This window comes from Rhyacophila brunnea, unplaced genomic scaffold (genome assembly GCF_057557595.1).
Source record: "Rhyacophila brunnea isolate RB1 unplaced genomic scaffold, BYU_Rbru_1.0 scaffold_10, whole genome shotgun sequence".
NCBI classification, from domain to species: Eukaryota; Metazoa; Arthropoda; class Insecta; order Trichoptera; family Rhyacophilidae; genus Rhyacophila; species Rhyacophila brunnea.
This window is the reverse complement of record NW_028232752.1, coordinates 15,503,265-15,519,134: the sequence shown is the minus strand read 5'-3', so window position 1 is coordinate 15,519,134 and position 15,870 is coordinate 15,503,265. Positions and strand designations below refer to the sequence as shown.

General features: G+C 32.5%; 1 protein-coding gene across 1 annotated transcript; it reads left to right on the top strand.

Annotated features, from left to right (window-relative positions):
* Positions 1 to 5,264: 5,264 nt before the first annotated feature.
* On the top strand, positions 5,265 to 11,221 carry LOC147078929 (trypsin-3-like). The gene is made up of 4 exons (XM_085955593.1): positions 5,265 to 5,310; positions 6,747 to 6,936; positions 8,499 to 8,757; positions 10,937 to 11,221. The coding sequence occupies exons 1-4, from the start codon at positions 5,265 to 5,267 to the stop codon at positions 11,219 to 11,221; spliced, it is 780 nt and encodes a 259-aa protein (XP_085811719.1).
* The last annotated feature ends 4,649 nt before the right edge of the window (positions 11,222 to 15,870 follow it).

Sequence of the window (15,870 nt, the reverse complement as noted above, 5' to 3'; positions counted from 1 at the left end):
CTCCCTACTTCAATTATAGTTTGTCAATTTATGGCTACGGCCGTATGTTATAGCTTAACCACTGGGGAATGCCAAAAGAAATGGCGTATTTAAAAAAAAACACTACCTTATTCTTAGGTCAGTAATTATTATAAAACAATCATTATTCGTAGGAGGTTTATCACATTTGAATGGTCAAAGACATAACTTATAATTAGTATCTTTAGAATCATATTAAAATTTATTAATCTTGCCCATTTTTTGAATAATAATATGCCTAATTCTTGTCAAATTTGGGATCACAGAGATTATCAATATAATTTTTTATCGTAAATATTTCACTATAATAATGTCAACATAATTTATGCTGATGGTTTTATAAATGCGTTTAAAAATTAATAAATGTAAAAAATCTTAACACCACTGCACATGTATGTACTGAAATATGACTATATTCTAAAACATTAGAGCGAGAGGTTTAAAAGAATAATATTTTATGTAATAAAAATACTTTATGACGTCATAAAATATTTAAAATAAATATAAAGAATAATAAGGCTTCAAAAATATATAAAAGATTATCTACAACGTTTAAGGAATGTCCAGGATCATGCTTTGAAAAATGCAATAAAAGCTCCATTTTGACCTACGCTTAGCATGTCCCCCCAAAATCCAGGTCGCCAATAATTAACGTATTTTGATAAAACTTCATTCGAAAAGCTTAGCATTAATTTTGTCATGGTTATATGGCGCGGATGACTTAATTAGTAATGAATTTTGGCCGGAATTTAAAGAAAGCGGATTCGAGTTATACTACGTCAGTAACGTCCCGTGGGGGTAGGCAGATTGAACGTCGCTTGGGGGTGGCATTTACTCGAACAGCGACAAATTGAGTAGAATTATTTGGTATATATATATAAATAGGTACCTAAACTTAGTAATAACGAAAATTAAAAAAACCATTAAAAAATCAGCTCACTGGTTGGAAACAAAATACCTATGTATGTTAATTAACATAAAAGGTTTAACAAGACTGTAATTTTTTGTCCGGTTCGCGATATCTAGTTTACTTCCGTTGCTATTCGACGACCTTGGTGGTCAGAAATCGTTTTAATAAAGCTTAAATCTTTGCGATTTCAGGCTAAAAATATCATTACAAATGTTGCGAAGAAGAAAAGCGACACGGACCGCCCTTATTCATTAAGACAGAGAAAATTAATGTATCGCAAAAATCAGCTCACTGCTTGGACACAAAATGTATTAATTAACATAAGAGGTTTAATAGGACTGTAATTTTTTGTCGGGTTCACGATGTCTAGTTTACTTCCGTTGCCTTTCGATGTCGATGGTGGGCATAAACGACACGTGCAGATTTGCGAATAACTAGAGTCTGACTTATTAACCATTGCGCAGGAAATTGCGTTGGCCATCGAAACAAAAGATGCACCCCCCTCTTAGAGAGCGTCCCACATACCGCTTCTGGTCCACGATTTTAGTATGTATCGAAGAGTTGCGCCGTCATTATATCGATTTAATAATACCTAAACCGGTGCGATCTTAAGTGGTGTCCACATTGGCAACAAGTTGCTGGCAATCTCATTAAATTTCGATTAAAATAATTTATGGTCATATAAATTATGATAATTATTCTCGTGAAATTTAATGAAGTTGTTAGCAATTTTTTGCCAATGTGGACACGGCATTAGGCTAAAAATATCAATACAAATGTTGCCAAGTTTTGTGAAGAAGAAAAGCCCGAATTGTCTATAATTCCGTAAGAAGACAGAGCAAATTAATGTATCGCAAAAATGATAATGTGTAAGCAATCACTATGTTAACAAAGTCACAAAAATCCCCACAAAAAATTTTATAAATTTAATTTTGTATGTTTTAGTTAGTGGTATATATTTTGTTGGTAATGCATCCATAAAACAAATTTCGTAGGTATTGGAGTCATGAAAAAATGATAAAAATTATATGTCTTATGCATGTCGTTTGTCCTTGGTTCGAATCTCGGGTCTGGCAAAAATTCAGATGTGTGTGTGAATCTAACAAGTGTCTATTTCTCGTAAAAACAAAACCCTGTTTAGAAACGTCTATGTGAGGCGGCTCAGATCCACATATGATTTCAGAGCCAATTATTATATTATATATCAAATGTATGTTTTTGAGGTGTTGTAAACAATCTATTTTGAATATTATGTATTAGTGACATCATACATGAGATCAATAGCCTTATATGATATCATAATAATCGATTATTATTTATGTCAATCGGACAAATTTGATAAGAAATATGATAAAGTTCAGGTAGTAGCTATCTTGACATCTTGAATGATTTTTTATTTAGCATTACCCTGTTTTAACTGATTTTTTGATAAGTAATCAAAAAGTGAAAGTACATATATTGATAATCCGTATATTTATGATCTATACGTAATTATATGTTTAGATACTCGTAGATACTCTTCTCAAACTAAAATAAATAGAAATATTAACATAAAACTCTCATTAAGCTCCGGCTAGACGCTCATGCTTTACCACAGGCGTATCTGCGCAAACCGGTTTGTATCGGGAAGCCCGTGTTGATGGATGGGAAAACTGTAGCTCGTGCAAACCGAAAAGCGCTGTAAAAGAAGTTAAATTTGCACAAACTATACTACGCAGGCAAGTCACTGCCGTCTAGCCGGCGCATTAGGCTAGAAAGATCTAACATTATTTAGACCAAGGCATGAACAAAAACCAACGAGAAATCATTCGGCACGCTTATAATATTCGTAATATGCGTTAAAGTAAGATAGAAGACATGTGAATTAAAGAGTTAGGTATTATGAGGCATGAACAAAAACCAACGAGAAAGCATTCAGCACGCTTATAATATTCGTAATATGCGTTAGAGTAAGATAGAAGACATGTGAATTAAAGAGTTAGGTATTATGAGGCATGAACAAAAACCAACGAGAAAGCATTCAGCACGCTAATAATATTCGTAATATGGGTTAGAGTAAGATAGAAGACATGTGAATTAAAGAGTTAGGTGTTAGACGTGAAGCCGGTAAATTAATAAAAAATAGTTTTATAGTAAGAATTTGCCTAAAATATAGTAACATATGTAAATAAATAAAATAAAAATGTCTTGAGCAATAATAAAAAAAACATGTCACCGAACAGTCAGTGTAATTAGGCATAGACCATCCGCGACGATGTAAAACTCATTACCTTTGTAATTCGAACTATATATTATATATATCGTGATGTCGTCTGAAATCAAGAATGAAACAATAAAGTCAACATAAAAGATAAGTTCTGTATTTATATATTATTAATTATAGTGTCTATCCAAAATTTTAAATTAGCAGTTGTTTGTAATAACTACAAAAATGTTAACCCATTAACAAACAAATAACCAATTGCAAACAACTACAAAGACTAACACTGTGAGTACGTGTTTCTGCAATATATAGTTTTTGTTATATATTCCCACGAAATACTTATGGTCGAAATATTCACCGATGGCAAGCGCCTTCCTAATGGCGTGGCGTCTTCTTTTGAATCCAAAATGATAATCTGAAAGTGATGGTTTCTTTTAGATGGCTATCAATTAAACACATTACTGAGAGTAACTGTCGTGTGCACGCAGCCTAATACACAAGTTTTCAAAGACTGTGAATCCTTCAGGGCTCGAAATGGACCGGAAAGCACCGGAGCGCCGTTCCGGTTTGTAAAATCTACAAAGTTATCGCAGATATATATATATTAATTTCGTAGATATATTAATTTAACCGTCTGGACTAGATTTGCCATATAATGTAAAAATCTAACTCAATTATTTTTTATAAAATAGACATTCAATTAGATAACTATGTTAATATTTTCGTAACATATCGAGCGCACCGGTTCGTTAAATATTCCATTTCGAGCGCTGGAATCCTTATAATTTCAGACAATCTTGATCATTAATTCGACATGCTGATAACGAAGTTTATTTATTAGTTCCAGGGATATTAGTTTTGCATGGAAACAACATTATACTGCGAAAGTACTCGTACGTTATTTTTTTTCTTTTATTTTTGAACTGGTTGAGTATTGGATACGGGATCTAAGGGATGAATATCACCATTCTAAAATTATTATACTGTTTAAATTTATGCGTAATGAATTTTTATCTCATTGTATATTATTATATTTGTGATAATATTCAGTTTGTAGAAGTTAGTTAATAAAATATCACGACAATTTAAAGCTAATGAGAAGCAGTTAATTCATTTATAAGTTCATTATTTTATATTGAAACATCAGAGTTTATCCGAGGGTTACCAGTCAGAATGGCAGTATTCTCATTTATATAGGTCAAAATAGGGATTGCAATACCGAATGAATATATCAATACCGGTATTTCGGTATTTCTCATTGGATACCGGTATTAATACCAATATTCGTCCAAACATATTATAGAAAAAAAGAAATACCTATCAATAAATATAACTATTATTTTTTTTTATAGCAACCTACATTTATTATGTTGACCTTTATAAATATGTGTAGATCATAATATTTTAGAACTGCTAATTTATACAAATACCATAAGTTCGGGTACAGAAAAACCTCTCTCAAATTTAACGCTTGTTGGATATACTTGTTGGATAAATATTTATAGAATAATTGGAAATATTTGCCACGAATATTTTATTTTTCGACATATTAAGTATGTTAAATTCATCGCAAAAATTATATTACACAATATATTTGAGGGATTTTGTTTTAATATTACCTATTTAACTTTGTTGGATTCAGTTCAAATATATTTGCGTTTTGGCAGCATTTACTTATACACTAAATTTGAAAATGAGAAAATAATATTAAATTAATTTTTGATAAACCTAAACGTGTATGATTTCTTAATACCGAATATACCGGTATTTTTAATATTGAAAATCGGTATTTCGGTGTCAATAAATAATTTAATACCGGTTTTGAAATACCGGTATTGCAATCCCTAAATCGAAGTAATGCAAAACTATTTAAGGTTCTCTAATAATGAACTACACAATGGCTACATGCATGAATAAGTTTAGAAACAGCTAAATATGATAGTTTTTTTAGAAGGAAAAATAATTTCTATTGCTTTTATAAAAAAATCTGATATAAAGATAATACGATTATCAACACAGATCTATATAGTGGTATGTAGATATGAATATGATTAATATTGAATAATCAGATTAAATTATGTAAGAGACTACATATAAAAACGAAGCCAAGAAATCAGGTACCACCACATCAAGATGTTCCGTATTACAGTGATTGCTTGTTTCCTGGTCTTCGCCAATGGTGAGTAAAACAAATAATATAAATAAATACATTTTTAAATTAAGTATTCAATCAAATTTAAGTAAATCGATCTTTTAAATAAAATAAATTACCTACTGTCAACGACTCATCAAACGATTACTATCCGATTGCCTTTCTAAAAGTCATGCTCACTTTTCACTCTCTTGAATCTCGTTGGTCACTTCTGCTGTTGAGACATTTTTCCGTGCTATCTTGAGGAATATTTTCCAATCCTGGCATCCTAAAGAATTTAAATTTATATGCGCTTGTCAACTACCTACGAGTGGCGAAGGGTGGAGGTAGGCTGTTAAGATCCGCCATAAATATTGCACACTAAACTTTGTCAGTCATACATACGTGTTTTCATTGAAATAAGACTACATTTACAGAATAAATAAAATGGTGTTGGTTAGTTTTTAAAATTCAATTAAACCCTGCGAAAACCAAGCCATAATAGATAATAGTCAAAAAATACTCGTATATCTATAAAATATCTAAAATTATGCAATTAAATCGTACATAAATTTGGATATTTTATAGATAGAATAATAATTTTTATCTATTATAGTTTGGTTTAGACATAGCTTGATGAATTAAAAAAATGAACCAACAATATGTGGAATATGTATTCTTTAACGAAAAAAAAAAGTAAGAATGAATCCACCCTTTGCCACTGCTACCTACGTGGTCGGAGTCATGATTTATTCTGGGTCAGAAATGTTTCGTCGTGTTAAACCTATCAGGCACCGTTAGCGAGGTAATACTAGTCAAAGTGCTCCCCAAAAACATATCAACTGTGGAAAGGAAAAAGGGCGTAATCCAAAAATATAAAATTTTACAGGAGGCACAAAAACGTTTTTGTTATGGTTTTCGGTTAAATTTAAAATATAAAATAGACATAACCTCGAAGTGCATGATAATTAATAATTAATTTGATTAAAAAACACCAACAAAATTAATGGTTAAGTCGTTTTTCCACGTCACTTTTTTAAATAACAAATCGGCATTTGCAGCTTACATCCTTTGGACACAACGTTCATTTAGTCGTATTATGCAATAACACCTTTTTGAAAAAAAAACTGAGAGTTACGCCCTTTTTTTATTTCTACAGTCGATATATATTTTCAGTGATGTACTGTAAATTTTGTTTTGAAATTTTATTTTACTGTATAAAATTGTTTATATTTTTTATTTTTTCTTTTCTCTTGTGAGAGTAATATTTGTTATACTAAATGTAAATCTCATGTTGTTAACGCCCTGAATTTTGATTTGTTATGTCCGCAATGTTTCTATTTCTTAAATAAATAAATAAACATTCGATTTGTATATACGATATGTCTATCTCTATATAAATAATTTATTTATGGACAACATCATTAAATCCCAAATTTCGTTATTATCTGATGAAATGATTTTTTATTCAACGATTTTTTTAGGCGCTGTTCTTCCTCCTGTCCCCATGGTCGGCGGGAGGATCATTGGAGGAATGCCAGCTGAAATCACTGATGCACCTTACACAGTAGCCCTGCTCGTTGACAATGACGGATCTGGAAAATACTTACAGATCTGCGGAGGTTCGATCCTGACACCCAACATCATTCTTACAGCCGCACATTGCACGGACAAGTAAGCCATTATTTTTTTAAGCATAGCAAAATCAAGTCACAAAATAGTTCAACATATCAACAAGACATTCAATACTTACTGCATATTATGCACAATATCGAAGAATGCACGATATTTTTTTTAATAAACAAATAATTAATTATGAAAAATGTGAGACACTAGGATTCAACTCACATCTTTCAGTATTATACAATTGAGTGGAAATACTTATCTATTAAGCTATCGGTCCATCTGTCGTTCTTATGAATAATTTCTAATACCTACGCTATCCGAAGTATTTAAAATAATTCTTAGCTATTAATTTAAAATTCAATCGATACGATATTAAATAATCTGTAGCATTTGAATATATTATAATTATGTTGTGTGAAATTTGTCAATATAAAATCTTATATCATTTCGGCGTGACAGTGTGATTGAGAAATTTCCTCTAAAGAATTCTCGAGGAATAACCAAAAAATGTCAATCTAGAGAAAATTTTAATTTTTCCAGAAATCATCAATGAGATTCTCGAAAAATCGAGAAAATTTACTCTAGGCTATGGCCGCCGACCGAAACTGGAAAGACTGTAAAAAGACTTCGTACGGAATTTCTTAAATTTCCCACGGATTTTTATCGATTTTTTTCATTTTGTAGCTTTTAAGCTACAAAATGAAAAAAATCGACAAAAATCCGTAACGAGAAAAGAAAATAAGTGATTTTAAATTCTCAAGAAAACAAATATTCTTATTTTTGAGAATTCTTGAAACTCGATAAATGATCAAAGTTATAAGCTCTTGCTCTAGCTCTAGCTTGTTCCAATGAGTTCCACCACGTGTACCACAGTCATCCTATAAGCTTATTTTAGAACGCGTCCAGAAGAAATTTCTTCGATATCTTTATTTTAAAACATTTAACTATTTTCCTTTCGATAATTCGTCAGATGATTATTTTCCGACTGCCTTTCTACAAGGCATGCTTACTTTTCACTCTCTTGAATCTCGTCGGTCTCTTCTGCTGTTGAAACACTTTTGCCTGATGGTTTCCAATCCTGGTGTCCTAATGAATTTGAATTTCCATGCGCGTGTCAATTACCTACGTGGTCGCAGCCATGATTTATTCTGGATTGGAACCGTTTCATCGTGTCAAGCCTATCAGGCACCATTAGCGACGGGTGCAAGACTAGTAAATGCGCTCCCTAAAGACATAGACATTTTCAATGATGTACTTTGCATTTTATTTTTGAAAATGTATTTTTCTGTATAAAATTGTATATTTTTCGTTCTCAAAAATTATATTTTTCTGTATTAAATTGTACTTAAGTATGTTTCGATTAGTTTTTTTGTTATTATTATTGTTATTATATATATATTTCTTTTTCTACATTCTCTTCTCTCTTGTGAGGGTAATGTTTGACTTATAATGTAAATCTCATGTTGTGTACGTCTTGAATTTAGATTTGTTATGTCCACAATGTGTTGTATTCTTAAATAAATAACTTAGATATATTTTCTTGCATTTTGTATGGGCTGTAGGTATACCAAGTTTTACATAATTTCATAATCTATATTATCGAGTTACAGTACCACCCCCATTCAATGGAGGGTTCGTGCAGGATCTGCAACCCACAACGCTGGCGGTCAAGTCGTACAGGCCACCAAAATCGTTCAGCACCCACAATTCGTCACTTCTCCAACTTGGCATGATTTTGATGTCTGTTTGTTGTTCGTATCAACTGCTATTAACCTTGGACCCAATGTTGCTATCATCAACCTTCCCACCCAAGGAACTACATATGCTGATGGAACCTTATCATTCGCCACCGGATGGGGACTTCTCAATGTAAGTAAACTACTTTTTCAGTTTTATGTACGTATCACAATCGTTGGTCTTCATATTTCGTGAATTTTTCAATGGCGTAGAAAGGGGTGTGCAAGCAGAACACAGGACTGATTTGGGATGCCGGAATGGACATTAGTTTCATTCCTAATTAAAAATAATTACAAGATAAAAAGAACTTTTTATATAGCACGTTTATAAATTCTTTTGAATCATATAAACTTGACAATTCTATGTATTAATAAACACTTTTTTAATTTTTTTTTATGAATTTATCCCATTAACGAAAATGATGAAATGCGTAATAAAGAGTGCACTTATAAGAATTTTTCAAATATTTAGTAATTGAATAACATATATGAAATTTTTAAAACTAACTTAACTTGAAATGAAGTAAAAAACAAACAAAAAACACGAACACGAAATAATTCTTTTTTCAAAATCGTCGAACACAGTTACGCAAAAGTGCAAGCATTGAATTCGATCGAAGCGCCACCTTACTGATTTTTTCCGAACTATCTTTCCATGCAAAACAGAATTAACTGAAAATGAATTCAATTCTGCTTAAAGATGGCTAAAAGTATTAAAAGAATTCTATGTCATCGTGTTCTGGTATATTCTAAAAGTTTCATATGTCTAGCTAGTCGGGAAATTAGTTAAAAATCAATTGAAAGATTTGTACTGGACAAACAAGAAAATGAACTAATAAAAACGTGGTAATAATTAAGTTTTATTTATGTAGGTAATAAAAAAGAAATGTTGTTTGCTCAGCATTATAATAGGTATTTGTTGTTTATTATCTCTATAAAATATTTCTAGGTTATTTTGTTTAGTTATTATACTATTATGTTGAAAATTTAACATTTATCTGCAAGTATTATGAAGAATTATATTATAGTTTTAATATCTAGGTACTAACAAATGAATCAGGGATCTTTGACCTTTTCTGTTTTAGATGGTCTACATTCGTAATTTATTATTAATACATTCATTGTATTTTACAGAAATTTTGTATTTTTGTTACTGACCAGGACGCAAAAATACCTTGTGATACTGCAAAAATACCCTGGTAATACTCAAAAAATCAACAAGCTTTGGGTTAAATTAAATGCCAATGTTTATAACTTCAGATATTTTTTTTATAAGCCTGAATCTGACGCAAAAATTATATAGTCTTATAACCTTCTGTAAAATCATTATATTTTCAAATGTGAAGTAATTTATTAACATAATGATTTCTGTAACGTAAATCTAATGTTAATAATGACAGCATTGTTAGTATAAACTGTTTATGATTTGAGACATCTATTGATATGAATGGGTTTATGTTGGGGGTTTATTTACACTTATAATAATTAAAACCACGGATTTGGAGAAATTAAATATGAAGTATATTTGGCTTTTCACGTGAGATATAAAACTATGGGTTGAAATAACAAAACTTTGGCGCAAAAACAAAAAGAAAGGCGGCCGAGTAGGTTAGTTAGGGGGTTTCGAAGATGCTTCCCGACTGACGGCTACCTTATCCTCTATCCTTCCAGCCCGGGAATGGGACGACTGCACTCCGGACAATTGGACGCCGCACTGTCGTAGACACGTATACAGAACGTAGACGAGATATTTTAATCAGTTTCTATCTACTACTTAGTAGTTTTAATTCATTTTACTCTTAACATAATGTATTCTTTATTGCGGATTGAGAATTACCATGCCTAAGGCTTTATATAAAATAAAAAACTCTTTTTGGGTTGGAACTTAAACATATACACGATTAAATCATTATTTACGTCTGCATATTTACATTCTCACCAACTATTAATCATAATATAAACATTTAAATATGAATTGGTAATAATATTAAATATTTTTTTAGGTACCTACCTATAAGTACCTAACGTCTATTTATTTTCGAATTCCGTGGCGTGTGCCAAATCGTCCTAGACCCTTCCATCCCCGCCGAGTAAAAAAACAACGCTACTTTCATTCAGTATTTCTATTTCACTTTCTCACTTTGTTTCGTTTATTTTTAATAATTTAAAAGTTACAACTACACATTAGTTAGATATACTATTTTTCTTCCCAATTCTGTCGATTATAGCATTATCGATGGAGGGTTTTGGCATTTATTGTGTTATTTGGTATCACTATATATTAATTATGATATGTTTAATTAATGCAACAGGATGCAGGTGACCGAGCCATAAACATGTACATGGTCACCATCCCGATTGTCAACCAAGAGCAGTGTACTAACTTGTACGCTGGTACCGAGATTATCACTGAGACGATGATTTGTGCCGGATACGGAGGTAGAGATACTTGTGATGGAGACTCTGGCGGCCCACTTGTAGTTGACGGAACAGTCGTCGGAATCACCTCATGGGGTAAAGGATGCGGCCTGCCCAATTTCCCAGGAGTAGCGACCAGAGTACCAGCCTTCAGAAACTGGATTGACAGCAATATGTAATTCTGTCATCGTGGTGTGCATGTTTTTATCATTTACATTATAAACACAAATGTTATAATATAAGAATTCTATACATCTATAAAAAAAAGAAATATAGTATTTTTATGTAACATTTAAACATGATTTATTTATTGAGATTGATTTTTTCCCTACCCTCATATAAATACACATCAGTCTTTCAAGCTTCATCCTCGGAGCTCATGGTTGAACCATTTCCTTGTCATGTCAAGGTGAATAAAAGCCATCAGAAAATTTTTGAATACCAATAATTATTGATGGCATTCTGTAGAGGAAGAAAAACTTTCTATGCACGGGAAATAAAAAAACTTAAGCGTTTTCCTAAAATTCTCCATTCAGAATTAGAGTTGAGAGTTTTTTCTGTAACATTCCTCCCCTAAAACTTTTTTATGTCCGGTTTTTTCACAAAAAATACGTCCAGAACTGAATAATATGTAATTAATTGGATGTTCATAAACGCCCACAACAGCCCAGCGGTTTAAGCGTCGGTTTATAATGTCGTGGGTCCCAGGCTCGATTCCTGGGTCTGGCAAATACACATTATATTGAGCAAGTGGATATCATCCATTTCTCGTAAAAACAAATCTGTCAATACAAACCTCCAGCCTGTGAAGTCCCACATTATGATCTTATTAGGATCGAACATGGTGAAGTAGTATAATAAGTAATGTTCATAAAATCACACAAAAAACTGCAATTCCAGTTGTTAAAGAAAATGTTGAAAGTGACAAAAAGAAATTATTATTGTTAACTTACCTACCCACTATTGCCTACCTATAATATAATACATATTTCCATACATTTATTATGCTAATGCTAAGGCACTGTAGAAATCTCTAATTAAACGTATAAATGAAATAAAGCATTTTTTTACATACACACAAATTTAATTTGCTAATATTATATATAAATATTCCCCCCCCCATCATAAATACTATCACCATTACCTCCAAAAGGGGATGGCTGACAGTACTCTAGCCTGGGGGCCCGTCATGACCGGTTGGCCGGATAAGTGATGATGTACCTAACTACACATCACACATTTTCTCTAATATTAAAAAGTCGCTTTTGGCGCTATTTTACTTCGAGGATAAAAATTAAAATTGGTGGTTATGCGATACAATTTTAGAATACGTCTATATTCGACAACTACATAATTCAAATAACTCAAGTTTACACAAAAAATACACGGAATACTTACCCTTAACATTACCTTAAACACCATTTGGAAAACGCTACTCTAGAGTGTCACACTATCTTAGTCTAGTTATCTTTATCTATCCACTAATGATCCTAGTCCGGGGGCCCGATTCTGGATATTAGGGCCACGATTATCACTATCATGATAATTTGACCTAAAAATGGCTGGTTAATTTTTATAAACCTGAAATTTTGCGCCCTTTGTGATACCTACGCCGGATTGGATTGTGCGAAACACTTTGTTCGAGCAGTGATCAACAGTGCGGCGTTGTTCTTGAATAAAAATAAACTGTACACGATTTAAAGAATATCTCGCTCCACATTTCATCTTGATCGTGTAACTGTCACTCTGTATCATCGTGCCACGTGCTATCTTATATTATTGTATTATTGTCTTTATGTACCTGCACTGCATTTATCAATCCGTAAATGAATCTCGCTATCGAACTACAGACTACGAGTCTTCATCCATCATCACTCACACAACATGCCATTTATAATATATCTTGTCTTATATATCTTGTGGCAAAATGTCTATACAGAATATTATCGGTCATTGCACAGTTTTGATAAGATGTACAAAAATAAGCGCGATCGTAGATATCTTGAAATATTGCACAATTTTTTCAACTGATAACGGATTGCAAAATATTAATGTTATTATGATTTAGATAAATGTAGTACTATAAAAGAGCTTTCACCAGGCCCATAATTCGCTATTACATAAAGTCTTGCAATAATCACGCCGACTAAATTAACTACCGTCAAATGCATGATATACTGTAATGCCCGGTTTCGCCTTTCAGCATCTTCAGGTACTTACTATGCACACTCACAAATTTAATAACAAAAACACAGAATACGTAATTAACATTGTTTATTTTAATTAACTATTTCTTTTATTCAACAAATAATTTACAAGATTTTAAGAATGTACCATTTTAATTATTGAACATACATAATTTTTAAATCACCCCTCTAATCAATGAAAAAAATTAAAACACCTGAGAGGAGTCAAACCTGCGTCTCTTGGGTATCGCGCCCTGTGCATTACCACTTTGCTACGACTGCCATGCTTAATTGCGACAATTATTAATATAATTAATATATTTTCTCAGAAGTGCTTTCAAAATTATGTACTTGAGTATGTTCAATTGCTTATTTAGTTTTAATTCAAATATTTAGTAACATTTTTAGTACTGTCCGACAACAAGATCTCGTCGATAACCGGAAGTCGCTGTAGTTGCATATAGAAGACTTCTCAGTGACATGGGTACGACTCCTTTTCTTCTTCATAATAAACAAAAAGTTTAATATATAATATATGTTTAGGCATAAGCGTTGGACTATCATGCCGTGGGTCCCAGGTTCGAATCCTGGGTCTGGCAAGTACACATATTGTTTTTCAATGTGTGTGTGAGTCAGGGTATGGACCTAATAGGTTGAGCAAGTGGCTGACATCCATTTCTCGTAAAAACAAAATCTGTTAATACAAACCTCTACTCTGTGGAGGCCCATATGATCCTATTAGGATCGGACATGGTCGAAGAAGAAAAATTAAAAAAAAAATCCCGATCGTTTAGACATATTTTTATTGTAAAAAGCATGAAATTAGGTAAATTTATAGATCTCTATACCACGAAAGCATAAAATGAAATGATACATTTAGTGGCGTTTCTCATTTGAAAACGGAAGCGCGATTAACTAAACAGGAGGGGCTTGTTAGTTCACAGTTTTAACACATGGACAAGAAATTCTTGTTCGACTGTAGGTACCTCATTTTATTATGTTCCAAATACCTTATCTTATTCCATGGTTTATAACTATGTAATGACATTTTAATGTATCTACTTACTGAATGTATTAGTAGTGGTTATCTAATATATTATTCAATCCACTACTAGCCACGTCTCTACCGCCTTTATGCAGGCTTTGGCCATGGCGTGTTGAAAATTAGGCATTCTTCCATGTTGTGCTGAGAGTGTCCCAGGAGCAACTTCCGAAGAACTTGCTTAGCGTGCACTAGAGTGGGTGTAATTCCTATTTTGAAATAATATATTACAGTCAATCCTCGATGAGAAAGTCTTTCCCATTCGCCGTAAAATGCTGAAAACTTTTTGAAATTTGATAATTTTTTTCCTCGTGAATACCAAGTTGCAATGGGCGACCGATCCAACAAAGAGTCAGACCAATTTGAGAAACGTTACCCTTTCAACCGACATATGGGGAAATTCCTATAGAATGTTTTCGGCGTCCTGTAATTAGCCACATAAGCATGTCGGAGATTCTATTAGGCCAAGCTGACAGAACTTGGAGACAAAATCACTGAACCCGGCTAAGAACTGAAGTCCAATGGTCTTGAGACTATCTGGTTATCTCCACTGGGCACTTTAAATTAAAAAAACAAAAAAATACATCAGTGTGCTCTTGGGAGAAGAGATGACCGTCCTTGCCATACACGCAACGCGGTGTCATACGTAAGAGCGCGTAAAATAAGTCTTCGAGCGCATTGGATCCAAGACCCGGAGGAGGCGATATTATAATACCGTCGCCTCCAGATCCCGCAGCCTCATGGCAGCACATACATAAATGTGCTAATCTAATGAAAGCACTCCAGCAAAGACAGACAACGCATCGGTAGAAGTAATTCTATAAGCCTTTGTGAGGGTCAGTAATACTGAGTGTTGGCCACCGAGAGGAGTTTTCCGGGTGGGTAACACCATACATATAGATGTGCTGGCGGCTCATCAAAAAGGCGGAGTAGGCTTTCATCCACCAGTGAATCGACGCCGTCTGATGATGGTAATATTATATAAATGTCACATTATTTTCCGACCTAATGCAGTCTACTACGATGGAGATAAAAGGCAGTTTTATAGATGCAATAAGCCTACGTTAAGTAATTGTGTAAAGTAGTAGTGTCGCATGATTTTTGAAGTTATACTTCAACAGATCACATACGAAAACAGAACAGAGTGTATTTTTGGCATGTGACGGAAGTTGCGCGCCGATGAAACACATAATTTATTATTATGATTATATTCATTTCGGTCTCCAGGGTACATGCGCATAGTGTCATTTAGTTAGTCGCTCAATACAAGTAAACAGAACGTGTTGTAAACATAACCTATATTGTGTCATAATAAATATATAATATATATTTATTATGACACAATATTTATTAATAATAACATATTATGTTTATAAACAAATTTCTGGAGACTATCACTCTACACTGTTAATTTATCTTCATAAAACTTTATTTGGTATATTTATTTTTCATTGTAAAGATTGTGTATCACGATTTGAGGCTATATTTATGTAAGTATTATTTATGAATAAAATTATATATCAATAAATAAATAAATTTTGTGAATGCTGAGTTGGTAAATAATTCAAAAAATATAATAAAATTTGATTTTTTATTAATT

Bases quoted from the DNA above. Each gene is read 5' to 3' on its own strand.
- LOC147078929 (XM_085955593.1), top strand. From the start codon at position 5,265: ATGTTCCGTATTACAGTGATTGCTTGTTTCCTGGTCTTCGCCAATG. The intron at 5,311-6,746 runs GTGAGTAAAACA...CGATTTTTTTAG, and splicing joins TTTCCTGGTCTTCGCCAATG to GCGCTGTTCTTCCTCCTGTC. The intron at 6,937-8,498 runs GTAAGCCATTAT...ATCGAGTTACAG, and splicing joins GCCGCACATTGCACGGACAA to TACCACCCCCATTCAATGGA.